At 48.9% G+C, this 25,673-nt stretch overlaps 2 protein-coding genes across 7 annotated transcripts in view; both read left to right on the forward strand.

The window, feature by feature from the left end:
• Positions 1-4,674, forward strand: part of FAM20B (FAM20B glycosaminoglycan xylosylkinase) — a 43,128-nt gene extending 38,454 nt beyond the window's left edge. For all 6 annotated transcript variants that reach the window (XM_045069555.1, XM_045069556.1, XM_045069554.1 and 3 more), the window contains one exon: positions 859-4,674. In XM_045069555.1, the coding sequence (XP_044925490.1) occupies positions 859-1,090 (232 nt within the window). In that variant the 3' untranslated portion in view covers positions 1,091-4,674. The remainder of the gene's footprint in view (positions 1-858) is intronic.
• A 1,982-nt stretch (positions 4,675-6,656) lies between these two features.
• Positions 6,657-24,337, forward strand: TOR3A (torsin family 3 member A). The gene is made up of 6 exons (XM_045069557.1): positions 6,657-8,034; positions 9,184-9,297; positions 10,142-10,407; positions 12,098-12,276; positions 22,876-23,000; positions 23,452-24,337. Exons 1-6 carry the CDS (start codon positions 7,782-7,784, stop codon positions 23,700-23,702), a joined length of 1,188 nt encoding a protein of 395 aa, XP_044925492.1. The 5' UTR covers positions 6,657-7,781; the 3' UTR covers positions 23,703-24,337.
• The last annotated feature ends 1,336 nt before the right edge of the window (positions 24,338-25,673 follow it).

The following is a 25,673-nucleotide window of genomic DNA, read 5'->3' on the forward strand; positions in this document are numbered from 1 at the left end:
GCAGTTTAGTTATAATATTGCTGGTAGGAATTTTTTACATTCAGAAGCATGGAAAGAAGAGAGTTAAAACTACCTACTAAGATATAAAGCTAACTCCTATTAACATCATAGTGACTTCGTTCTAACTGTATGTGTATGTCTGGCTATATATGTGTGTGTGTGTGTGTGTACATACACACACATTCTCTTTTCCCATAGATTTGGAGTAAAACTTTTTTCCCACCAACTTTTTCCCCCCACCCAGTATTATATCATGGGTATTTTTCAAGCCATTAAATTTCCCAGAACTGTGGGACGCCTGGGTGGCTCAGTTGGTTGGACGACTGCCTTCGGTTCAGGTCATGATCCTGGAGTCCCGGGATCGAGTCCCGCATCGGGCTCCCAGCTCCATGGGGAGTCTGCTTCTCTCTCTGACCTTCTCCTCGTTCATGCTCTCTCTCACTGTCTCTCTCTCAAGTAAATAAATAAAATCTTTAAAAAAATAAAAAATAAAAAATAAAAATAAATTTCCCAGAACTGTTTTTAATGGCTGCATGGTATTTCCTTGAATGGGTAAGCCATACTTTTAACTGTTTCTGAATAGATGAACATTCGTATTGTTTCACATTTTTCCTGTTACAAATTCAGTTGCACATTGGAGTGAACATTGATAAATCTTTGCATATACCTCTAATTAATTACCTAGAAAAAAAATCTCAAAATGTGGTAATGTAGAGGTCCTTTGGAAACAGATTTTTTTTTTCCTTAGTTGAAACGTCTTACATAATTATTTCTTGACTTTTGCCCACCGAGCAGGCTTTAAACTCCTCTTGACAGTAAGAGGTTTCACGTCATCTCCCTTACAACTCTCTCTTCCAGCATTCGGGTGTCCACCTGGAACAGACTGAACTACCTGAAGAACGGCGTGCTGAAGTCTGCCTTAAAGTCGGCCATGGCCCACGACCCCATCGCCCCCGTGCTGTCTGAGCCCCACCTGGACGCCGCGGAGCAGCGGCTCCTGAGCGTGCTGGCCACGGTGAAGCAGTGCACTGACCAGTTCGGGGCGGACACCGTGCTGGTGGAGGACAGGATGCCTCTCTCCCACTTGTAATCCGCTCCACAGAATAAGCGAGACTCCTTTTTACAAAGCTAGAGAAACAGCACAATCACTTCCGAACGGGATGAGGGGGATCGGAGACAGCCGGCAGCAAGCTCTGGTGATGGGGGGCAGGGTGGCCTTGGATGCCTCTGGCGACTTCTGTAGGAGAAACGAAGGCAAAGATGACAGGTTTCAGACCACGGGAGCGCTCCCGCCGACCCCCCAACTTCGGCGGCGGGCCTCCTGGTTGGTCGGTCCTCGCTCGCATGCCACGGGACAGATAGAGGGGGGACGTGCGGAGAGGTGAATGCTGGGCCTGCTTCTGGAGTGTGTGGTTTGAGTTCATCCTTAGAATCCTTTCTCCACCCCGATGGAGTTTCTGAAAACCCTTGGCCATCTCTGGAGTCCTTTTTGCACCAGGACCGATCCAGCTGGGAATTTGACCACCTCCTGCGGAGTGGCAGCCGGGGAAACCGGGCCTCTTGAGCCCGATAGCATGCTCTGTGGGCAGGGAAACATGTTCAGGATCGAATTAGCGGGAACAACAGCAGCAGGAAGGATGCTTGGGCTTTTAAGCGATTGACTGATAGTGCTTTCCGTGAGCTCTTAGAGGAGGGAGGAAGAGACGGCACCAGAAGCGGGGAGACCCCCCGGTATTTGAGCTCCACGGGTGTAGAGAAAGCAAACAGGACTTGAACCTCAGTGGATCTGTGTGCTCACAGTGGTATCCCAGTTAGACCGCAAATTGTCCAAGCAGGATGCTCTCATGGAGACTTTTCTTTTTCCCTTTGCCCAAAGCAGGCAAATCCTTTCTGAATTAACAAAGTAAACTGAGCTAACACCTTGATGAGAGTTAAGTTGCCTACGATCTCCACCATCCCAATTTCTCATCTGAAATGATTTCCACCTCAGCCTTTAAGGCTTTCGGTCACTGAAGCTGCTGTTCCCAAGAGATTGGCAGTTCCTGTCTGTCCCTTTCTCGTGGGAAGAGCTAGCTCCCACGCTCAGCCGACCACGCGTTCTGCTGGTGGCTGGACCAGTCTTGTGATGTGGGCCATGCCGATGACTGGGAACAAAGAGTTGAAGCTCTCTGAGCCTCAAAACGAAGGAGGTTACCAGGAAGAGCCTTAAGATTTTGGTTTATGTCAAGCCCTGATTTCTTCGTTTAATTTCATCGGGTGTTCAGAACTGGTGGTGGAGCGCCGCTGTCCCTGTCCCTGTCCCGGTAGTGACAGAAGGCCAGGCTCAGCTTGGTCTGTGTTCCTGCAGAGCCTCCCAGACCTATAAGCCGTTGCATCCTGTCTAGGGGCCGGTCCAGCCTTGCCTTGTGCTTCTGTCAGGCAGAGGCTGCTGTTTCAACGGTGTGAGGGAGCAAATGCCGTGCCAGCCTCTGGAGACCAGTGTGGGGCAGCCAGTCTTTCAAAAACAGCTTAGAATCTAGGTCCTTGTTCTTGAAAGGCATTGAAAGGCAGCTGGGCAGCCTGTAACTGTTAACAACAGCCTGAGGTCAGGATGCTTTTGTACTTTGTAAGTATGTTTGGAGACATCCACAAGAATGGGTTGAGTTCTAAAAGAAGGTATTGAGTCTAAGGAGCCAGGTGTTAGCACAAAACACTGAAATGGTGTTAACAGAAGGAGGCCTTAGATTTCAGTTGTAGGACCATTTATTGTGTGCATCGAGCAGGATTCATAGCTGAGCTGGAGAATATCGTGGATGGTGCTCACCCAGAGGGTCAAGGAGCTGGCTGGAGGGAGACGGTGGGAGGCAGTGGGCTCGCCTGGGTTTATGTTGGTTCAACCAAATGATGGCCCAGTGTCCTTGCAGACACATGGTACCTGTTGTGTGGCGCAGTGGAATGGGTAAGACTTGTTCTCCAACTGGGAGCTTGCTTCCTAATGTTGAAAGCAGAAGATATTGCTAAGGAAACAAGCAGGAAGAAATATCCCATCCTTTTTTCAAAACATGGCAGAAAATGTATGAGTTCATTCTGTTTCCTGCTGTTAAAAATTCATGATCTTAAGAGGTGTTCAGATCTATCATGTTTAATGTCGTTTACTAATAGGGTGGTGTCACAGGACTCTTGGAACATAGATTTATGTTCTAATCAGGATTGGATTAAGTTAATCTTAGAGAAAACCAACCAAAAGCTTATAGCCCTGAAAGTCACAAAAACCAAATTCTGTTGGAAAAACAGAGGCTGATACCTTTTTTTTCTTTTCTTTTTTTTTTTTTTTTTTTAAGTTTTGTCACTGTGTCCTCTTTGTGGTTTCTTTAGCACCGTTAGACAAGTCACTAGAAGTGGTCTTGGTCAGTCCTAGGTTGGGTGTGCCTAGTCAACATCTAAAGGTAGAAGGGGATATATTTTAATACTATCAAACTAGGAAAATCAGAACTGAATGCCATTTCCTTACCTCCTCTCACTTCTTAAATATGTCTATTGCAGAGTTTGAATGGGGAAATATGGGTATAGAAGTTCTATTCTAAATTGTTCTTTAATATGAGGCTCTATTGTGGGTTTGAGTGTAAATAATTTTCTGTGCAAAACAAATTAATAGACAGGATCTGTGATTTGCTCAGAGTATTGTTCGATAATATATTAATAAGGCATTTCTCCCTGTTGCACTCAGGACTAATATATCAAATGAAATTTAAGGAGGAAATGGAAGAATTCAGGTACATCTATTGCATATTATTTGGGGAAGGATGAATCCTGTACATGTCAATTTTTTAGTGTCTCCTGAACAGTAAGTTCTTCCAAGGAAATTCATCTTTCTTTTCCTTAAAAAAAGAAAAGAAAAGAAGAAAGACTTTTGGCTTTCCCTTCCCATCCCCCATATTCCTTCAGCGTCCATTCGCAATGGTCCTTGTCTTATTTGACTGTAAGTGACCACACCTCAGTGGCGATAAAAACCGTGTCTGTCAGTGAGCTGTCCTGTAGGAGTGATCTTTTGAGCTTGAGCTTCAGGAAACATGAGTAAAGGCATATGTATGTATATAGTCATATCTGTTATTGTAGCAAGAGAAAAAAACGTATTTATTTTGACACAGGGAAACACTGACTTATGTTGCTGAAGAACTTGAAGCTAGTGAATGGGTCTCTCCTCAGTCTCTGTGAATGGCTCTGAAGTCACAGAGAGACCATTCAGCCGGCATTTTCTGGGCACCTTTGGAGAGCTGGGCGTGGCCAGGCACACGCAGGAGCCAGACAGAACTGACTTCGTGAAACCTATCGCCCAGGGGAAGACCAGTTTCTCTCCCTTCAATGCATCCAGCCTGGGTTGAAAAGGCAGGGGCTGGTTACTCCACTGCCACAGGTTTTTAAGGAACTAAGGTGTTACTCACAAATACAAAGTGTAAGCGGGGGAGCTGGGGAGGAACTTACTGGGAAGCTAATTTAGTTTGCTCAAAAGGGAGGTGTAGGAACCGCTACCCTCGATTTTGATCTGCCAAGATTTCCTCTCAGAGCTGTCACACAGCAGGAGGTTGGGCTTGGTAAGACACCAAACAGGACAGATATGCACCCAAGTTTCTAATGTGTTCTATGGGTTTCAATTCTGAAAAAGAAGAAAAAAGTGAATAAAGATTTTAATAAGTATCGATGTATCATCTTTTCCTCTTACTCCTTTTTTTCCCTTTGAAGCTATTTTCAGTGTTCTCTTTTCCAGCTTCCTGTCTGTTTTGTTAGGGGACAGAAAAAGACTCCTGCTCCCACTTAAACCTCCACAGGGACTGTTTCATGGTATCTGATGAGTAAGACCTTTGCACTTACTCACTAGCCTCCAAAAGGCTAATTCCAGGTTGTGACTCTACCAGAAGTTTCCATTGGATAATTCTTAGTTTCTTTTTGTATACTTAGTAGTTCAGCCCATTCCTGCAGCTTCTTTAGAAGTAAAGCATTACAAATCTTAATTTAGCCCAGTACTGTACAGATGTGGAGGAGACCAAGGACCTGATTATTATTCTTCAGACAGCCAGTTTTTTAACTTTTGAAATAGAAATCCAGCATCATAAACCCCAACTAGACAATGAAGCAGACTTTCTTGAGTTTTTACTTGGTTTGTCGCATTTTTGTTTGTGCCACCTTTTGTCCTGTGAACTTGAATACTGGTGGGAGGCTGCAGCCTTGTGTACTTCAGTGATCTTTTTAAGATACAGTTCAGGCTTTGTTTGCTTTTCAAGCATATCAGAAGGACTGGTATTAAAGCTCGGAAAAGGCAGCTGGAGTAGGGAGAGTTCATGTTTGGTCTTCAGTAGACATTTGGGCTTTGGGAGTCCCCTCGAGAACAGATGGTCCCAACAGAAGAAAACTGTGAAGCACCAAGTGTGTCAGGAATGATGTCAATGAATTACAGTAGAAATCAGAGCAGGAACGAATCCCAGGGGGTCAGGAGGGTGAGAGGTAGGCAGAACACACGTGGAAGACAGGGAGAGTGAGCTAGGCCTGCCCTGTATAGAGAAGCCCGATTTCTGAAGTACACAGCCTCCTGGGCCTGTGCCCTGTTTCATTCCTTCAGGGGTGTGGGAAACCATGGAAAGGTTTCCATCAGGCGTGCCCTGTCTCTTGAAAGGACCCTCTGAGTCCAATGTGTTGTTTTAGTTGCTCCTTAGTATAAATATTAAACAAAGTGCCACCAGTGTATAGATGAGCTGTGAAACATTGATTTTATGTTTTCAGAATTTGCTTTTTACATGTCAAGTGTAATTGGAGATAAAGGCTTGATTTTTACTCAGAGATTGTTTTCAGGGCAGAGAAAGTTCGGTCTGCCTCCAGCCGGGGTTGAGAAGAGGTTCGTGGCAAAGCTTGGTACCATGTTGATGACCTCAGTATAGGTTTGTGTGCCCATTTTTCTCTTAGCCTTTGTTAAAATGCAGATTTTGATTGAGTGGTTTTGAGGCCTGAGATTCTGCCTTTCTAACAAGCTCCTGACCACACTTCAGTAGCCTGGAGAGGGGTTTGCCTGCTAAGGAATCATGGCGGCCTGTAGTTTTCACAACAGCCTATAGATGTCTCCATCATCCATGAGATCTCGTTCCTAGACTTGGAACCAACTGCCTCCAAGCCCTGAGAATGAAATGTTTTATTGAAATCTGAGGTTTGTCTAAAAACTGGTGTTTGGATCCATTGTTTCTGTGTGGAACTAACAAAGGTGAAGAAAAAAAAACCACGTTTACTTTTACTCTTAGGGAAAAAATGTCCTCTTGAAATTAAGAACTTTCCAGCTGCCTACTTTATTTGCCACTAAATGCTAAATTCAAATCAGAACACTTCAGAAATTAGCAGTTAGTCCTACATGAAAGTTAACAGTAAGAGTGTTATTTTCACAGTCCCAAAACTTGGGTTTTTAAAAGAAACCAGTGTTACTATGAGTAATTTTATCACCATAAATTCACTTGTAAACTGAACGAGCTTATGGCCCCCAGTCAAGTGACTGTTTTATTATGCCATTTTCTAGATGGGGCATCAGGCCTAGGGCAAATAATACCCAGGATCACACATAGGAAATGGTAGAGGCCCTACTGGGTTGGCATTCAGGCTCATTCACTGATTGAGTTCATGTCTTCAATTTCAGGATAAGCATAAAGGTGTGTTCCTTGTCAAGGGTCCGTGCCAGGTTTCTCGGGCTTGTCTGCACATGGAGCAGGGCTGGGGAAGCTGCCCTGTGGGAGGTTTGGGCTCAGTGTTGCCATCACTCTGAGTGGCGGAGACCTACAGTGTGCCGCAGTGTAACTGTGGTGGTGTCTTAAAGGGTGCTCGGGGGATTTCTGCAGCTGTTCTGAGAGGGCAGATGTGGGGAGCTGTTGAGGAAAGCGCACACGGTTTGCTGAGTGATCTGAAAGACTGGACACCGTGAGGCCTGGCGTCGGGGTTCACCTTCCTGCCTGCAGAACCCAACCTCAAAGCCACCGAGCCTGTGCCGTTCATGCGTCGAGTCCCACGACCTCTAGACAGCACCTTGTTCCAAGGACAAGAGAGCCCCGCGAGGCAAGTGGCTTCCGTCACTCGGGTGATTCTGAAAAATGCATTAAGGTCTTCTGAAATCCGACAAGCAGGTGGCAGGCTCATGCTGTGGAGACCAGGTCCCGGAGGAAAGGCGCCCTCAAGTCCTGCCAGTGCCATCTGAGGAGCGGCTCGAGGTAACAAGCACTTGAAAATTGCCAGCGTAGCCAAGAGAGCGGACACAGTGTCGCCGAACTTCCCTCAGTGGAGTCCCCCTGACGGGGGTTTCCAGAAGCCGAGCATCTCCAGCCTGGCGCCCTCAGGCCTCCGCTCTCCGCGGGCGGACTCCCAGCTGTGGAGACCTGCTGCTGCCTGCAGCGGTTTCACTTCCCGGGGCAAAGGAGCTCCCCGCCTCCCCAGGGCCTCTCTCCACCCCGCCGCCCCGGCTCCGGCTCCCGGCGACACGCTGCGAGCTGGCCCGGGGCTCATCCGCCGCCGGGGCAAGGCCTAGACGGAGGCCTTTACCGGGCCGGCCTCCACCGGTCCCGGGGCTGCCGAGGGGACTCTCCGGGTGGCCGCCCCTCCTCAGGCTCCCCAGAGAAACGCCCAGCCGGAAGCAAGCCCCGGCGGTGGGCGGTGCCTGCGGGCGGCCCTGCGGTGCGCTCGGGTCGCGGGCCTGGACCTGGGTTCCCGCGGCGGCGCCCATTCCCCCGGCCGCACCCGCCCGCCGCCCCGGCACCACCGAGAGCGGCGGCGGAAGAGCCATGCCTTGCCTGCGCCTCCGCCTGCCGCTGCTGCCGCCGCCGCTGCTGCTGCTGCTGCTCCTGCCGCTCCCGGGCGCGCCGGAACCAGGCGACGATGCGAGCCAGCCGGACGGGGCCCAGGAGCCCCTCCGCGGCCTGCGCGAGCGGCTGAGGGCGGCCGCGGCGCTCTCCCGACGGTACTGGGCGCTCCTGCGCTGCCGCGTGTGGCCCGAGGACTGTGAGCGCGCCGAGAAGGCTGGCGCGGGGCTCCTGGGTAAGAACGGCCGCCCGGGGTCCTTCGGCCGCGTCTCGGGGACTGGGGATTTGAGGGCGGCGGGGGGACGTGCGCCGGCCCGGGAAACCGGGCGCCAATGTCCCGGCCGTCGGGCCGCGGCCATCAGGTAGGCTCCCTGGCTACCCGCTCTTCCGCCCCGCCTGGCCTCGGCCCGGGCTGCGGGCAGGGGCGCCTCTGGAGACCGGGCCGCATCCCCGGCCTGTATCCATAACAAGGTCATCTCCTTCCCCCGGATGCACCCGGACGGGCCCCGGGGCTGCCGAGGGGACTGGTTGGGTGGCTGCCCTGCCCTCGGCGCCAGTCCTTGACCCCTCCAGACAGCTCACACTTCCTTGAGTCTCCCAGTCCACCATCGAGCTGCTCTTCCCCGCAGTCTTCTGGGATTTCAGCAGAGTCCCGGGCTGCACACGACCCCAGTACCTTCTCTCTTCTGCTGCTGAGAGCCCCGCACCTGCGTTCTGGTTCCCGCTAGTCAGTGACAAATTCTGCGCCGGGGTTATCTGTCACATTACTGTTATGGACCAGATGCTCTCTGAGGCTCCTTGCAGTCTGGGTCGAAAATTCCAGGTCCCTAATGCTATTCTAATGATAGTCCTACAATGGTACTGTGAACATTTTTCATTGAAATCAAAAGATTTCGAAGTCCCAGTGATTGGGTTTTGTTTCGTTGTGGTTTTGCTAGTGCTGGGTATGTTCAAATTGACATTTGACAAAAGAATTGAGAGATCCTTGGGGTTGGCTGTAATCACATCGCTTTGGAATTCACAGCAAGTAGGCAGAATGAGCATCACCAGCTGCTGTTGGTCTCCCTGCTAGACTGGCACGAACTCCTTGTGGGCAGCTCTGGCTTTCTTACATTTCTGGCAAAGGCATTCTGTGTTGAACAAATCAAACCTTTGCCAGAGCTGTGTTCATAACAAGGACATCGACTTCCTCCAAGCTGGGGGTGCCCCCTCCAGCTCATTCCCTGGCCAGGCACAAGCCAGGCCCATGGAAGAACAGTGCGGAGCAGCTCTGGAAGGAGGACCAAGGACAAGAAGAACCTCTCTGCTTGGTTGCAGGGAGACCATGTCTACCTTCCCCGTGGCCCTGGGCTCTGTCCTTGTCTCACAGCTCCTTCTTTTCCAGGCTGGAGCCTTCCCCTGTTGGGCCAGCAGTACCTGGACATCCTGACCTCGTGGTACTGCAGCTTCCAGGCCTGCTGCAACAGCGGGGACTGCAGGATCTCCAACAACTTCACAGGTAGCACCTTGCATGGCCCTGAGGGGCTGGGGATCTTTGGGGAGGAGAGGCAGTCCAGGGGGAATGGCTAGGGTGAAGGCACCCTTCATTGTCCTGCCCACAGCTGACAGTATAGCCTCCCTGTCTCTGCTGGGACTCCCAGAACCCCTCTCCATACCCTGTGATCTCGTGGCTGGAAGGAAGGCAGGCCTCACAGAGGACTTTGAACACACTAGCCACCTTTAATAAGTGTTTGCTGAACTGAATTTATTCACGTGAGGTTGTCTCCATAAAGCACTTAAGGGTTCTCAAAATCTCTGGGTGGGAGCAATTTCTTGGGCATGGGGATGGACTTCCTCCTCCAGACAGGACTCTGCCAACCATTCCTTTTTTTTTTTTTTTTTTAAGATTTTTAATTTATGTATTAGAAAGACCTCTTGTGCTCATGCAGGTGCACGCACAAGTGGGGAGAGGGGCAGAGGGAGAAGCAGACTTCCCTTTGAGCAAGGAACCCCTAGGGGGCTTGGTCCCAGGACCCTGAGATCATGACTAGAGCTGAAGGCAGATGCTTAACTGACTGAGCCACCCAGCCGCCCTCTGTCAACTGTTCTGGGGTGTCTTCAGGACCTTCAGGGTGATTCCCTTCCCTCTCTAAATTCAATTTTTTTTTCTCAAACTCTTCAAAAATGGCCCTTGAATCCCTTTGGGCTGCAAGGTCTGTCCAGTGGTTTCTTATTCTGAGGCCAGATAATCCCCACAGCACCCCCTCAGAGATGTTCAGAGGGGCTCAGTCTCCCTGCTGTCATTGAGCCTAGGGGAGACCACATCTGTGCGACCTCCATGGCTGCCTCTTTCCCCCTCCCAGGCCTGGAATCGGACCTAAGTGTGCGACTGCACGGCCAGCATCTGGCTCGGGAGCTGGTCCTGACCACGGTGAAGGGCTACTTAGAGGTGCCCCAGCCAGGCAAGGCCCTGGCCCTGTCGTTCCACGGCTGGTCCGGCACAGGCAAGAACTTTGTGGCGCGGCTGCTGGCAGAGAACCTGTACCGGGATGGGCTGAGGAGCAACTGCGTCAAGACATTCATCGCCACCCTACACTTTCCTCACCCGAAGTACATGGACCTGTACGAGGTGAGGCCGGGCAGGACTGGGGGCCTGGGCCGGTGGGACGGGAACGAGGCTCTGACAACCTGAGCAGCAGCTTCTGGGATGGGATAGAAGGCCTGAAATCAGCCCTTCCCTGCAAGGAGGTGGCCTCAGAGAAGCCTGGCTATGGGGGTTGGTGGCCCTGGTGACACCATTCCACAAATATCAGGCCCTGAGCATGTGGAGGAAAGACTGATACTCAAACACCGTGCATCTTGAGCTCTGTCTCCTTATCACCTGCACCCCGAGCTTAAACAGAGGATCCAATGTTGGTTGTCTGTTCTTGAAGTAGTGGGAATTTTGCAGGAAATGTGGAACAGAGAAAAGCAAAAACTTGATCAGAATCTCCACACACAGACACAAGCACAGTTCACATTTTGTTGTGCTTCCTTCGAGTTTTATGTCATTGTGATTAACATTGGACAGAAAGTTGCAGATCCTGCTTTTTTGGGAGGATGGGGTACAGGGAGGGAGAGGGAGAATCTGAAGTCGGCTCCACGCCCAGCATGGAGCCCATCACAGGGCTCAATCTCACAACCCTGAGATCATGACCTGAGCTGAAATGGAGAGTCATATGCTTCACAGACTGAGCCACCCAGGTGCCCATATCCTGCCCACCCCCCTTTTTAAGGAGGCATATCATATAAGATTTTCCATATCTTCCCAAATCACCAACAAGTAGTGGGACAAAAATTGTCCTTGCCACTCTGCTCTTGTGGGTTTCTTCCATTTAGACATGTAGTATTTCAGATAAGCCAGATGATGAACAAAATGTCATGTCATTGCTGCATGACCTCTGTCTTTGGCTTTCAGTTCTGCTCTTTGCAGTGTGTTAACCTGGGAAGATTACGTAAGTTTCCGAGGATAGAGATGGTTGAGTCAGCTGCCGTTTCAGTGCAGTGTTGGAGGGCAGAGGTGAAGTGTCCTAAGGTCTGGTGACTGGTGGCTGGTCTACCAGGGCTTCGCAGAAAGAACAAACCGGCTTTGTGGCAGAACTGCTGTGACTCTCCGCTTACATACACACACACACACACATTAGGGAGATGGGTCTGAGGTCAGAATCTGGGAAGGCCAGAGGTGGATGGAGGGGGCCTCTGCTGACAGACCCACCTGTTGTGGACACTGGCCCTATTCTCCTGGTGAAGACTGCAGAGGGCTTTCGACTCTCTGGCTAGGGGTGGGGTACCCCAAGGGCCAGTTGGCTGAGTCCCAGACAGGTCCCACCCAGGTTTCTCCCCTGAGGTCTCAGTCTAGCCTGGGTACTAGTGAGCACCTGCTCCCAGGAGTTCAAGAAGGGGGACTTGGCCACCTCTGGGCACGTGAACCTGCTGTGCCTGTCTCCCCAATATTAGAGCCTGACTCCTACCCCAAGTGAGGCTGACTGATTCCTTCTGGGATGGGACCTCACCGTGGAACACATGAGGCAGGTTGCAGGCTGGGGCCTGTTTCCAAGGCCTGGCCAGCCCTCTTCCTCCACAGAGCTCAGGGTGCATGAGAATCTCCTGGGAAATTCATCAGAGGTGTGGGCGCTAGCCCCACCCCCAGAAGTGTGGATTGGCAGCTGGTGGGAGCCCTTGATGCATTGCAGATGCCAAAGCATGGCCTTAGGGCTGGAGGATGAGTTTGGGCCTCCCCCTGCTCCCCAGCTCCTGTCAGCTCTCTGTATTCCGTGCAGGAGAAGCTAACAAGTGAGATCAAGGAAACACAGGAGCACTGCCACCAGACCCTGTTCATCTTTGATGAGGCTGAAAAGCTACATCCGGGACTGCTAGAGGCCCTTGGGCCACACCTGGCACAGCAGACCCCCAAGAACCACAGGGTCGAGTCCCCGAAAACCATCTTTCTTTTTCTCAGGTAAGGTCTGAGGAACAGTAGTCAGGAGGGCTGGAGGAGGGGAGGGAGGACTTGGCCCAGGTGCCTCTTGGGCCAAGCTTGGGAGGCAGCTGATGGGGGGAGGGGAGGCTTCCGTGCTCCCCTGGGCCGCAGACCCTTCTCCACAAGGGAAACCAACACACACTCCAGCAGAGGAAACAGAAGCCTCGCTGCTTGGGTGGTAGCAATGGTGGGGGGCCATAGTCTCCCGGGTCCTGCCCTGATTCCACCACTGAGGCACCTGGGAAGACTCTGCCTCCCACCCCTCCCCCACCACCACTGGCACGGGTGATGAGGAAGAGCAGCTGTCCCTCGTCTCTCCTCCCCACCCCTGTCCCCCATGGCTATCTTAGGGTTGTGAGGCTCTCCTCGGACTCCCTAGAATACCTAGCCTCCTCAGGGAGAGACAGCTCATACGCCAGGCCTCCCCTCCTAGAAGGGCATTTTGGGGATTTGGGGTCTTTTTTATTGACCTATAATTGACAGCATAGTGTCAGGTGTGCAACATAATTCACTAGTTGTATATACGTGTATTGCCAATGATTGTAGTAAGTCTGGTTAACACCGTCATCATACATAAGTACACAGCTTTTGTCCTGTGATGAGTGCTGTGATCTGCTCCCTCGGCAGCTTTCAGGTCTTCCATGCGGTGTGACCCACAGTAGCCACGCTGTGCTCTGAGCCCCCAGCCTTACTCGTTCCTCACCGCCACTGCCTTTGGCAACCAGCCGTCTGTTCTCGGTATCTGGGAGCTTGGTTCGCTGCTGTTCTTGTCGCCAAGAGTCCACGTATGAGTGGGATTGTACAGAATTTGTCTTTCTCTGACTTACTTCATCTCACATGCTGCTGTCAGGGTTGTTGTTGCAAATGGCAAGATTTCTTCAAGTTTTATGGAATTTTATAAATAATACTGTGTGTGAGTGTGTGTGTGTGTGTGTGTGTGTAGCACATTTTCGTCATCCATCAGTGGGCACTGAGGTTGTTCCTGTATTTTGGCTAATGTAAACAGTGCTGTAAAGAACATGGAGACATGTATATTATCTTCTTGAGTATTTTCATTATCTTTGGATAAATCCCCAGAAGTGGAACTGCTAGATCATAGATAGGGTGATTTTACCTTTTGCTTTCTGAGGAACCTCCATAGTATTTCCCACAGTGGCTGCACCAAGTTACGTTCCCACCCAGGGCACAAGGGTTCCCTTTCTTCCACATCCTCAGTAACATTTGGTATTTCCAGTCTTTTGGTTGTAGCCGTTCTCACTCATGTGAGGTGGTATCTTATTGTGGTTTTGATTTGCATTTTCCTGATGACACTGCTGTTCAGTGCTTTTTTTTTTTTTTTAAGATTTTATTTATTTATTTGACAGAGAGAGATCACAAGTAGGCAGAGAGGCAGGCAGAGAGAGAGGAAGGGAAGCAGGCTCCCCACTGAGCAGAGAGCCCAATGTGGGACTTGATCCCAGGACCCTGAGATCATGACCTGAGCCAAAGGCAGCGGCTTAACCCACTGAGCCACCCAGGCGCCTCTGTTCAGTGCTTTTTCATCTACTGTTGGCCATCTGTATGCCTCCTTTGGAAAAACATCTAATCGGATCCTCTATCCATTTCTAATCAGATTATTTTTTGTTACTGAGTTGTATGAGCTCTTTATATTTTTTGGATATTAACCCTTATCAGATACATGATTTGCAAATATTTTCTCCCATTCAGTAGGTTGCCTCTTCATTTTGTTGGTTTCCTTTGCTATACAGAACTTTTTAGGATGTAGTCCCACTTGCTTATTTTTGCTTTTGGTGTCACATCCAAGCAATCATTGCCAAGACTGATGCCAGACAGCTTACTGCCTGTTTTCTTCTAAGACTTTTACGGTTTCAGGTCTCACATTTAAGACTAATCCATTTGTAGTTAATTTTTGTGTACGGTGTGAGGTAGTGGTCCAGTTTGATTATTTGGAATGTGGCTGTTCAGTTTTCCCAACACCATTTATTGAAGAGACTGTCCTTTCCCCATTGTCTAGTCTTGGCTCCTATGCCATAAACTAATTGATCATATGTGCATGGGTTTATTTCTGGGCTATTTTGTTCCAAGACACAAAAGATGTATGTGTCTTTTTACGCCAGTACCGTACTGTGTTGATTATTGTGGTTTTGTAATATAGTTTGGAATATAACTGTGAGTCCCTTCTTAAAAGACCATTAAGTTTTCAAACCAACACATTTGTTGAAAAAAAATTTTTTTCCTCACTATAGAATATACCCTCCCCAGTGGCCATCAAGCCACCTATCCCTCTTCCCTCCACCTCCCAGCAGCCCTCAGTTTGTTTCCTGAGATTAAGAGTCTCTCATGGTTTGTCTCCCTGTCTGGTTTCATTTTTCCCTCCCTTCCCCTATGATCCTCTGTCTTGTTTCTCAAATTCCTCATATCAGTGAGATCATATAATTGTCCTTTTCTGACTGACTTATTTCGCTTAGCATAATACCCTCAAGTTCCATCCATGTCATTGCAAATGGCAAGATTTCAGTTTTTTGATGGCTGCACAGTATTCCTCTGTGTGCGTGTGTGTGTGTACATACCACATCTTCTTTATCCATTCATCTGTCAATGGACATCTGGGCTCTTTCCATAGTTTGGCAATTGTGGACATTGCTGCCAAAAACACTGGGGTGCAGGTTCCCCTTTGGATCATTACATTTGTATCTCTAGGGTAAATGCCCAATACTGCAATTGCTGGGTTGTAGCTCTATTTTCAACTTTTTGAGGAACCCCCATACTGTTTTCCAGAGTGGCTGCCCCACTTGCATTCCCACCAACAGTGTAGGATGGTTCCCCTTTCTCCACATCCTCACCAGCATCTCTCATTCCCTGACTTGTTCATTTTAGCCATTCTGACTGGTGTGAAGTGGTATCTCATTGTGGTTTTGATTTGTATTTCCCTGATGCTGAGTGATGTGGCGCACTTTTCTGTGGGTCTGTTAGCCATTTGGATGTCTTCTTTGCAGAAATGTCTGTTCATATCTTTTACCCATTTCTTTTTTTTTTTAAGATTTTATTTATTTGACACACAGAGATCATAAGTAGACAAGAGAGGCAGGCAGAGAGAGGGAAGGAAGCAGGCTTCCCACTGAGCAGAAAGCCCAATGTGGGCTCCGTCCCACGGCCCTGAGACCATGACCTGAGCTGAAGGCAGAGGCTTAACCCAGTGAGCCACCCGGGGGCCCCTACCCATTTCTTGATTGTATTATTTGTTCTTTGGGTGTTGAGTTTGATAAGTTCTTTATAGATTTTGGATACTAGCCTTTTATCTGACATGTCATTTGCAAATATCTTCTCCCATTCTGTTGGTTGTCTTTTGGTTTAGTTGACTGTTTCCTTTGCTGAACAAAAACTTTTGATCTTGATGAAGTCCCAGTAGTTCATTTTTGCCCTTGCTTCCCTTGCCTTAGCGCTATTTCGAGGAAGAAGTTGGTGCAGCTGAGGTCAAAGAAGTTGCTGCCTGTGTTCTCCTCAAGGATTTTGATTTTGATGGATTCCTGTCTCAAATTGAGGTCTTTGATCCATTTTGAGTCTGTTTTTGTGTGTGATGTAAGGAAATGATCCAGTTTCATTTTTCTGCATGTGTCCGTCCATTCTTCACAACACAATTTGTTGAAGAGACTCTCTTTTTTCCATTGGACATTCTTTCCTGCTTTATCGAAGATTAGTTGACCATAGAGTTGAGGGTCCATTTCTGAGCTCTCTGTTCTGTTCCATTGATCTGTGTGTCTGTTTTTTGCCAGTATCATACTGTCTTGATGATGACAGCTTTGTAATTGAAGTCTGGAATTGTGATGCGACCAACTTTGGTTTGCTTTTTCAACATTCCTCTGGCTATCCGGGATCTTTTCTGGTTCCATATTAATTTTAGGATAAGTTATTCCATTTCTTTGAAAAAAAATTGGTGGTATTTTGATAGGGATTGCATTAAATGTGTAGATTACTTCAGGTAGCATAGACTTTTGCACAGTATTTCTTATTCTAATCCATGAGCATGGAATGTTTTTCCATTTCTTTGTGTCTTCCTCAATTTCTTTCATGAGTATTTAAGTTTTCTGAGTACAGATTCTTTGCCTTTTTGGTTAAATTTATTCCTAGGTAGCTTATGGCTTTGGATGCAACTGTAAATGGGATCGGCTGTTTCATTTCTCTACTGTCTTGTTGGTGTATAGAAATGCAACTGATTTCTGTGCATTGGTTTTATATCCTGACACTTAATTCCTGTAGGAGTTCTAGCAGTTTTAGAGTGGAATCTTTTGGGTTTTCCACATAAAGTGTCATATCATCTGTGAAGAGTGAGAGTTAGACTTCATTGCCAATTCAGATGCCTTTTCTTTTTGTTGTCTGATTGCTGAGGCTAGGACTTCTAGTACTATGTGGAATAGCAGTGGTACCAGTGGACAGCCCTGCCGTGTTCCTGACCACAGGGGGAAAGCTCTCAGTTTTTCCCCGAGAATGATATTCACTGTGGCTTTTTCATAGATGGCTTTTATAATACTGAGATATGTACCCTCTGTCCCTACACTGTGAAGAGTTTTGAACAAGAAAGGATGCTGTACTTTGTCAAATGCTTTTTCAGCATCTATTGAGAGTATCATATGGTTCTTGTTCTTTCTTTTATTAATGTATTGTATCACACTGATTGATTGTGGATGTCAAACCAACCTTGCAGTTCAGGAATAAATCCCATTTGGTCATGGTGAGTAATCCTTTTAATGTACTGTTGGATCCTCTCGGCTAGTATTTGGTGAGAATTTTTGCATCCATGTTCATCAGGGTTATTGATCTGTAATTCCCCTTTTTGATGAGGTCTTTGTCTGGCTTTGGGATCAAAGTCATGCTGGCCTAATAAAATGAGTTTGGAAGTTTTCCTTCCATTTCTATTTTTTGTAACAGTTTCAGGAGAATAGGTATGAATTCTTTTTTAAATGTTTGGTAGAATTCCCCTCGGAAGCCTTCTGGCCCAAGGCTTTTGTTGGGAGATTTTTGATTACTGCTTCAATTTCCTTGCTCATTATGGGTCTGTTCAGGTTTTCTATTTCTTCCTGGTTCAGTTTTGATAGTTTATACATCTTTAGGAATGCATCCATTTCTTCCTGGTTGTCAAATTTGCTGGTGTATAGTTGCTTATAATATGTTCTTATAATTATTTGTATTTCTTTGTGTTGGTTGTGATATCTCCTCTTTCATTCATGATTTTATTAATTTGGGTCCTTTCTCTTTTCTTTTTGATAAGTCTGGCCAGGGAGTTATCAATCTTATTAATTCTTTCAAAGAACCAGCTCCTAGTTTTATTGATCTGTTCTACTATTCTTTTCGTTTCCATTTCATTGACTTCTGCTCTGATCTTTATTATCTCTCTTCTTTGGTTGGGTTGAGGCTTTATTTGCTGTTCTTTCTACAGCTTCCTTAGGTGTAGAGTTAGCTTGTATATTTGTTTCTTGAGAAAAGCTTGTATTGCTATATACTTTCCTCTTAAGACTGCTTTTGCTGCATCCCAAAGATTTTGAACAGCTGTGTTTTCATTTTCATTTGTTTCCATGAATTTTTTTTAATTCTTCTTTAATTTCCTGGTTGACCTATCCATAGCAGATTCTTGCTGCACTGCTCCTCCTGGAGGAGGAAGGTGAGTCTCCCTAGATCTGCTGCTACTTGTTGACTGTGCCTCGGATCATGGTTGATGGTAACCCTGAGCTGAGACCTCACTCCTAGGCTCCATCTTGGCAGCCAGCTTCTCTGCTCTTATACCTGGGAGCTCTGTCACACTTGGACACCCCTGGTGTTTTAATGACCCCACAGGTCCTGAGACCACACTGTCCCTAAGAGGGCTCCACTCCCCACTTAGCCTCTGGAGCAACATCCTTCAGTGGAGCCAACTTCTAAAAGTTCCGATTCTGTGCTCTGCTGCTCTGCTGCTTGCTGGGAGCTGGCCCCTCCCCACCGTGGTCTACCTTCCCATGTATCACCTCGGATTCACTTCTCGATATGTCCTACCTTCCAGAAAGTGTTCGCTTTTCTCTTCCTAGAATTGCTGCTCTTCTTCTCTTCCATCTCCTGTTGAGTTTGTAGGTGTTCAGAATGGCTTGCAACTATCTAGCTGGATTCCTGGGACCTGAAGAAATTTAGGTCTCCTATTCCTCCACCATCATATTTATTTAAAATTAAGTACAGGGGCACCTGGGTGGCTCAGTGGGTTAACGCCTCTGCCTTTGGCTCAGGTCTTGATCCCAGGGTGCAGGGATTTGAGCCCCACATCGGGCTCTCTGCTTGGCATAGAGCCTGCTTCCCCCTCTCTCTCTGCCTGCCTCTCTGCCTACTTGTGATCTCTGCCTGTCAAAAAATAAATAAAAATCTTTAAAAAAAATCCTTTAAAAAAATAAAATTAAATTAAAATAAAAATAAAATTAAGTACAAACTATCCTTGAAAATTCCCAAGGTAGACCCAGTTGGAGGATGGTATCCCACTAAGTCCAAAATGGCCTGTTCTTTCTCCAGCCTTGGAAGGTCAGTTTCTTTTCTGATCACGAGAGGAAGTCACTGGCTCTAAGCTTAGGGTATGATGTGTTGAATGAAAAGCTCTTGCTTTCACCTGTGCTGAGATGTACCCTGATCATGCAGGACTCATCCCTTAGCCATTATATGTTACCTGTTTTGTTTGCCTGTATGCTCTGGAAGTGGTTTTGTAAAGAATGACTTGAGAAATCAGCTTGTCCAATCCTATCTTTGTGGCGGCTCCAACTGGGATAATCCTGACCAACGTCTGTTAGAGGTCAAGTTTGGGTTCCTGTTGGCTCAGCCTGAAATGCTTCACAAGCAAGTTCTTGCACTCAGAGTGGAAGGGTTACCCATTGCTCCCTCCCCCTCAACCTACTTCTCACCTTCCACAGGCCCATACGCCAGCTAGGGGCTTTCATTCAGTTTTGTATGCACCTTGTGAAGGTAGAGAAATAGGGAATCTGGATTTCCATCCAGCTGGAACGTGTCAAGGTGCCAGGTGTAGAGGCAGAGCTTGTGTCATTGTGGACCCACAAGACGAAACCAGCTGGAACTTGGCCTGTTGGGATTTCAGTGTGGTGATGGCAAGCCCTTCCTGTTCTATGATTAAGGCTTATGGGACTCAACTGTGCACTGTGGAGGGGTGCAATGCTGGGGGGCGGTGCTCCCAAGGGGATTTTTTTATTTTTTATTTTTTTAAATATTTGAGAGAAACTAAGCGAGAGCACGAGCATGCTGAGGGACAAAGGGAGAAGCAGACTTCCTACTGAGGAGGTTGCCCAACACCAGCTCCGGGACCGTGACCTGAGCCAAAGGCAGACGTTTAACTGACTGAGCCCCCCAAGAACCCCCCCTCTCCAAAGGTGATTTATAAAAGAAAAGCAGAGAGAGAATCTGACCTTTCCCTGACTTGAGCTGTGATGCCAAGGTGCTGCCCTTCCTGGCAGTTCTCAGCTTGGAAAACCCTCACTCTTGCCAGGACCAGCATTTCCTAATGCGACCCAGGTGAACTTGGGCTCTCAGGGCAAACATTTGCCTTTGTACTATTTTGGTCATTGGCCTGCGGGCAGTGCCCTAGTCCCCTCTAGCCCTGCCCTTTCCCTCAGTGACCGGCCTCTGTGCACTGTCCGAAGCCAGGCAGTCACCAGGGAACAGCCATGAGGCTGGGGTGGTGGCTGGGCTTGGGGAGAGAGCTGCTGGGGGAAAAGCCGCCCTGTGGGGCCCACACTTGCTAGGGATGGAGAGGCCGTGCCAGCCCTCCAGGAGGAACCCCCTGGGAAGGACGCACACCTGTGACAGGGCCCACGAGGACATGGTGTCCAGTTCTGGTGTCTTCAGGGCAGGCCTGGACCCAGCCTAGGAGAGTCCATGGAGTTTGACAGGCCTGGGACCCGACCCAGAGTCCTCAGGCCGGCCAGGCTGACTGTGCTGCTCCACACCAGCCTCACCCCTGCCCCCATGTGTCCAGAAAGCAGCACTTTTAAACCCTGAAGGTTTTCAGGTACACACCTTCCTCATTTTGCAGTGGGATTGTGGCCCAGTGAGCTCATTGTAAGTTGAAAATGTATTTAACACACCTAAGCTACCAGACATTATGCTCTGCCTAGCCTGCTGTAAATGGGCTCTCAACATACACATTAGCCTACAGGTGGGCAAAATCCTCCAACACAAACAAAGCCTGTCTTCTGACCAAGTGTCGTCTCATGTAATTGGCTGAAAGCCACATGGACGGAAACAGCGTGGTTGCGCAGATGTCACTGGCCAGCCCCTGTGAGCGCACGGCTGCCGCCGGGCATCACAAACCAGGTTTGTACCGTGTGTGTCGCTAGCCCAGAAGATCGAAGTTCAGAGTGAGATTTCTTCTGAATGCTTACTGCTTTTGCACCCTTATCAAGTAGAACATTCCTAAATTGGGGACTGTCTGTATCCTAGGGATGGGTTGGGAAGACCATATTTGAGTCTCTGGATTTGATGCCTGCGGTGGCCTCATCCATGTGCTGAGTTCTTTTGTGTTTGAAAGGAAAGCAGGGCTGATTCAAACCGTTGGTGAGAACAAGTCACATTTGGTGAAGGCCAGCAGTGTAATCCCGAGAGAACTCCTAACCGTGTTGCTTGCTTGCAGTGAGGTGCGAGGGGCGTCGCAGTCTCCCCTGTGCCGGCGTTAGTCAGAGCAGGGGAGTCCTGGGCACCAGGCTTGAGGGCCTCCACTAACACAGAGGACTTTCACCTGTCCCTGCCATTCTAGAAGATGTTCCTGGAACAGGGTTGTGGAACTCTGGAGATCAGAGCTCTGTCCTCAGTGAATCAGTACAGTGAAAGGGTGATTGATGTCTCTTCGGGCTGTTGTCAGGGAAAGAAGAGGAAGGACTTTGAACAATTAAAAGAATATGAATATAAATTGTTCATGGAATCAAAGGTCCTGTAGAAGTGTGTATTTGTTGACCAATGAACCTAAGGTGACATAAGTCATCTGAAATTGGCCAATTTTCTTATTTTACAAATGAGAACACTGAGGCTGAGAGATAGTAACAGAGTGTTTACATCTCTTTAAGAAACACTTAGCAATTAGGGTTGGGGTTTAAGAGTTCTGGAGAGGCCTTTGAAGTCCCCTTCCTTTGAAGTTTTAGAACTAAAGGCTGGGAGGAGGACCTGTTGTCCTGGCCCAGAGCCAGGGGAAGGGCTGGGCTCCAGAGGGGCCTTCAGACCCCTCAGCAGCTGCGGACCTGGGATGATGTGGAGAACAGACGTGCTCCGGGAAGGCCCCAGCTCTTTAACAGAGCGATCCTGGGGCCAGAGGGACAGCCCTGAGGAGCTGAAGACTAGGGCAGGTGAAGAGAGAGAGGGCCCAGTTGTCTGTCTGAGATAAAAGCCGTCCATTACAAAGAAAAAGAAGACATGGGCTGTGAGGCAAAACAAGAAGAGAAATTGAGAGAGATGGAAATGGTGTAGACAAATGTGCAGACGCCACAATTCGTTAAATAATGTTTACTAAGCAGCAAGCATGGTAGTCCCTGTTCCGGGGACTGGATAAGTGCCCCCCAACTCCTCTCTCTGGCTGCCTGCCCTCCAGGCAACCCGTGTCCACCTCCCCTTGCCCATGGGGAATGTGGGGTGGGGCAACCCCTCGGCAGGGGACAGTTCTTGCCTCCATTGATGGAATCATGGCCGCTTGCAGCGTGTGCAGAGAGGACCTGGCTAGGCCTTCCTAGCCGGTCCCTCCCATTCCCTTCTTCTACATTCACACCACTTGTCAGCAGCTGGGGGACAGCAGGCAGCTCCCGACAGATGCTTGTGTGTTTTGATGACTTCCTTTCCCTCACTTCTCACATCTATCAGTCACAAGGGCCTGGCAGTTGGGCCTCCTAAACTAATTCTTCAGTCTTTCTATCTCTATACATGGACTGCTGCAGAAAGTTCCCGCCCTGCTTTCTGTAACAATACCCTGCCTCTTCAATCCAACCTCTGTGGCTCTAGAATGACCTTCTTAGGAGGTAAAGCAAATCAGGTAACCCACCACCCTGCACTCCCAAGTACATACCCCTTCAGTGGTTCTCTTTGGTTTATAAGCTGACTTCTGTGTGTGTGGCAGACGGTAGCCTCCACCTGCCTTCGGGGCTCTGCTGCTCCCGGCCCCAAAGCCAACAAGCCCTCTGGTCATCCAGGCTGGGACACACGCTGCCTGGTCTGGAGATCACTGACGGGTCTGTTTGTACTCAGAAGCCTCATCCTCCCTCTTCAGGTGCTCCTCCCTTAGCACCTGCCACTCAGTCTGGAATCCTAAGCCTCCTCTTCCCTACAGAGGTCAAGGGAAAGTCCCACATCATCCCATCTCTGTGTGCCTTGCCCGAGTGGCGTGTGTGTGTGTCAAAAGGGAGTGAGGAGTGAGGCAGGAAGACAGTGTCTTCTGTGTGACTCTGGGTTGTGACAAGATCTCCTGGACAAGGAGAAGCCCCTTGACCTCCATTCTTCCAATCACTAATGCACAGCCTCAGTGGTCCGTATAGCTAAATATAAAAAGAATAAAATGTGTTCACAAGCTCTTGTTTCTTTCAGTAACCTTGGAGGCAATACCATCAATGCAGCTGTCCTGAATCTGCTTCAGGCCAGAGGGACCCGGGAAGAAATCAAGCTGGACCAGCTGGTGCCCCAGCTCCAGGCCGAGATTGCAGAGTCCACGGGTAAGTAGCTCCTAGCCTCTGGGGACAGCTTGGCGGGGGGGGGGGGGGGGGGGAGGGGGCTCTGGGCTAGGATGTGGGCTCCTGAGTGGGACAAGGCCCAGAGGATATACCTCACAACACCTCACAAGAGACGGTCTAAGAAAGCTAAACTCCTTTTTCTGAGAAGGCTTTGATGGTAGTTGCCCCAGCCCTGGAAACCCAGGCATTGGCTCTTGAGCAAGAGTGTCTGAGCTCAGTGGTTCACGCCTCTAGCTACCTCCTGCTTTCTGCTGTGAAACAAAACCATAAACCTGCACGCAATGATTTGGAGTTAGCGGGGCACATTTTCCCTCAAAGGAAACGTGGCTCTGTAGTTCCTGACATGAGCTTTAGGGCTGGGGATGGACACTTTAAAACTCCAGCTGGGGTCAGCCCCAGGATGGGCACCATGTAACTCTGGTCTCCATTTCAGACACTGGCTTTGGCCACAGCTGTCTTGTCAAGGAAAATCTGATTGACTTCTTCATCCCCTTCCTGCCACTGGAGTACCGCCACGTGAGGCTGTGCGCACGAGACGCTTTCCTGAGCCAGGGACTCCCGTACACAGAAGCAGCCCTGGACCAAATTGCCAAGATGATGGTGTATCTCCCCAAGGAGGAACAACTCTTCTCTTCTCAGGGCTGCAAATCTATTTCTCAGAGAATTAACTATTTCCTCCCTTGAGGGCTAGAGGAGGACTTCCTGCAACTGCCTGCCTTTCACCAGTGGGACCCTATGGTGGGTCACGGCACTGTCTGCGACTCTAAGGGCAGGAGGGGTAGGCTGGCCTCCATCCATCACTGACACACAAAACGTGTAAAAAGGAAGACCTTAAATCAGAAACAGAGCCAACACTTTTTAATCACTTGGTGCCTTAAAGAGCCACATTCCAAAACGTGGGCCAGGTGGTTGGAGAAAGCCACAGGCCAGATTGAGTCCCAAGGCCTCGCTAGCATCTCCACTCTTGCCTGCAGATGCCTGGACTTGGGCGTTGAGGCTGGAGGTCACAGGGTCCTCCCTGACAGGGAAGGGAGAATCAAGTTCTGCTTAGCAGCTGCCAGGCTGTGCCTCAGGTGTAAAGGCTGGGGGCTTAGCTTTCAAGTTGTTCCAAGAGGGAAGCTGAGCAGCTTCTGTCTGTGAGCAGATCAGGAGAGAGCCTCAGGCTAAAGGAAAAGTACACAGAGGAATAATTTTTTATAATATATATGATGTCAGTGGAGGTTAAGACTTGCTCTCTTAGATTTAAAAGAAAAATTTAAGTAAGGCGCTTTGACATGGCTGTGTCACGTGTAAAGATTAAAGTTTGTATTTTTCTAAAACCCTCTCTCTTACTGAGACCTGGTCCTCGTGCTCACTCACCAAAACTCCGAGTGGGCGGCGGGTGCTGGCGGACGGGGTGACCCCAGCTCTGCCAGGTCACTTCCCGTCACCTCATGCAGCGGCCAAGCTATTACTAAAGCCTCTGACTGAAGAGCCTCTCACAGCATCGTGCTCCTGTACGTGGAAACACCACTCCCGGGCTCCCAGCCGTAAAAAATCTTCATTTTTGAGGTTAGAATGGCCATGTATAAATGCGAACATTGTGTTTCTAGACACAGGGGATGTGTCTTGTGTCTTTTCCCTGCTCTTCGTTCTTTTGCTTTTCTGGAATCACACACAGGTCTTTCTCTTACTTTTGTCATCACCTCAAGTATCGCCTCTTACTTAAAACCCTCCCCAACCCTCTTCCGTTTAGCCCTGGAAAAACAAAGCTTCGGGCTCTCTCCCATTGAGCACTTGACGGCACTCATTTACACACTGTCTCAAGCTCAGGGAGTACCTGCAGCCTGAGCCACATTACCTTCTCAGTGTGCAAACAGGTGATTGAAGGGACTTCTTCTCACTAACCACAGGATAAAAGCTCGGCTTCACTGCACAGTAATATGGGCTGGGTATGTGGTTGGGGGGGGCAGTGTTAGCCACTGGCTGGGTGTCTCAGTCTAGACTATTTTGGGAAGAAGATGCAGCCCACCTGATCCTGTTACAACCCCAGCTCCACACTCTGTAAATAGGATTTTTTTTAGATTTTTTTGCAAGACAGCATGCAGGAGTCGGGGTGGTAGAGAGGGAGAAGCAGGCTCCTTGTTGAGCAGGGAGGCAGCCCAAGACCTGATCAAGGACAAATCCAGGAGCCTTGGGATCATGACTCAGCTCCACCGACTGTGCCAACCAGGCGCCCCCATGATAGACACTTTACAAGGTAGAACTTTCTATCTTCCAGTCTCAGAGCCACACACCCGCTGCCATCCTTTAGCACTGGCTTATCACAGCTGATGGTGTAAACAGAGGGTGTGACCTGCTTGCACGTGAGGGATGAAGGCAGGCAGCAGGACACAGTGGCCTGGGTGCCATATTTTTTGTGCCAAATATGGCACAAAAAAGTGCCATATTTCCCTGGTGTTCAGTTGCTTAGTGCTGTGAGACCACAGAAGGCCACAGACCGCAGCTGAACCTTGCTTTCTACCTCTGTCCCTGCACTTCCCTCGAAGAGCTTCTGTGAGGATCAAACGAATCCATCTTTATAAAGTGCTCAGGAGTGCTCGCTTCGGCAGCACATACACTATAAAGTGCTCAGGACACAGAGCTCTGGTGTCTAGTAAATCTAATACAATCTAA

Source organism: Mustela putorius, unplaced genomic scaffold, assembly GCF_011764305.1.
Source record: "Mustela putorius furo isolate JIRA1106 unplaced genomic scaffold, ASM1176430v1.1 tig00003942_pilon_pilon_pilon, whole genome shotgun sequence".
Lineage (NCBI taxonomy): Eukaryota > Metazoa > Chordata > Mammalia > Carnivora > Mustelidae > Mustela > Mustela putorius.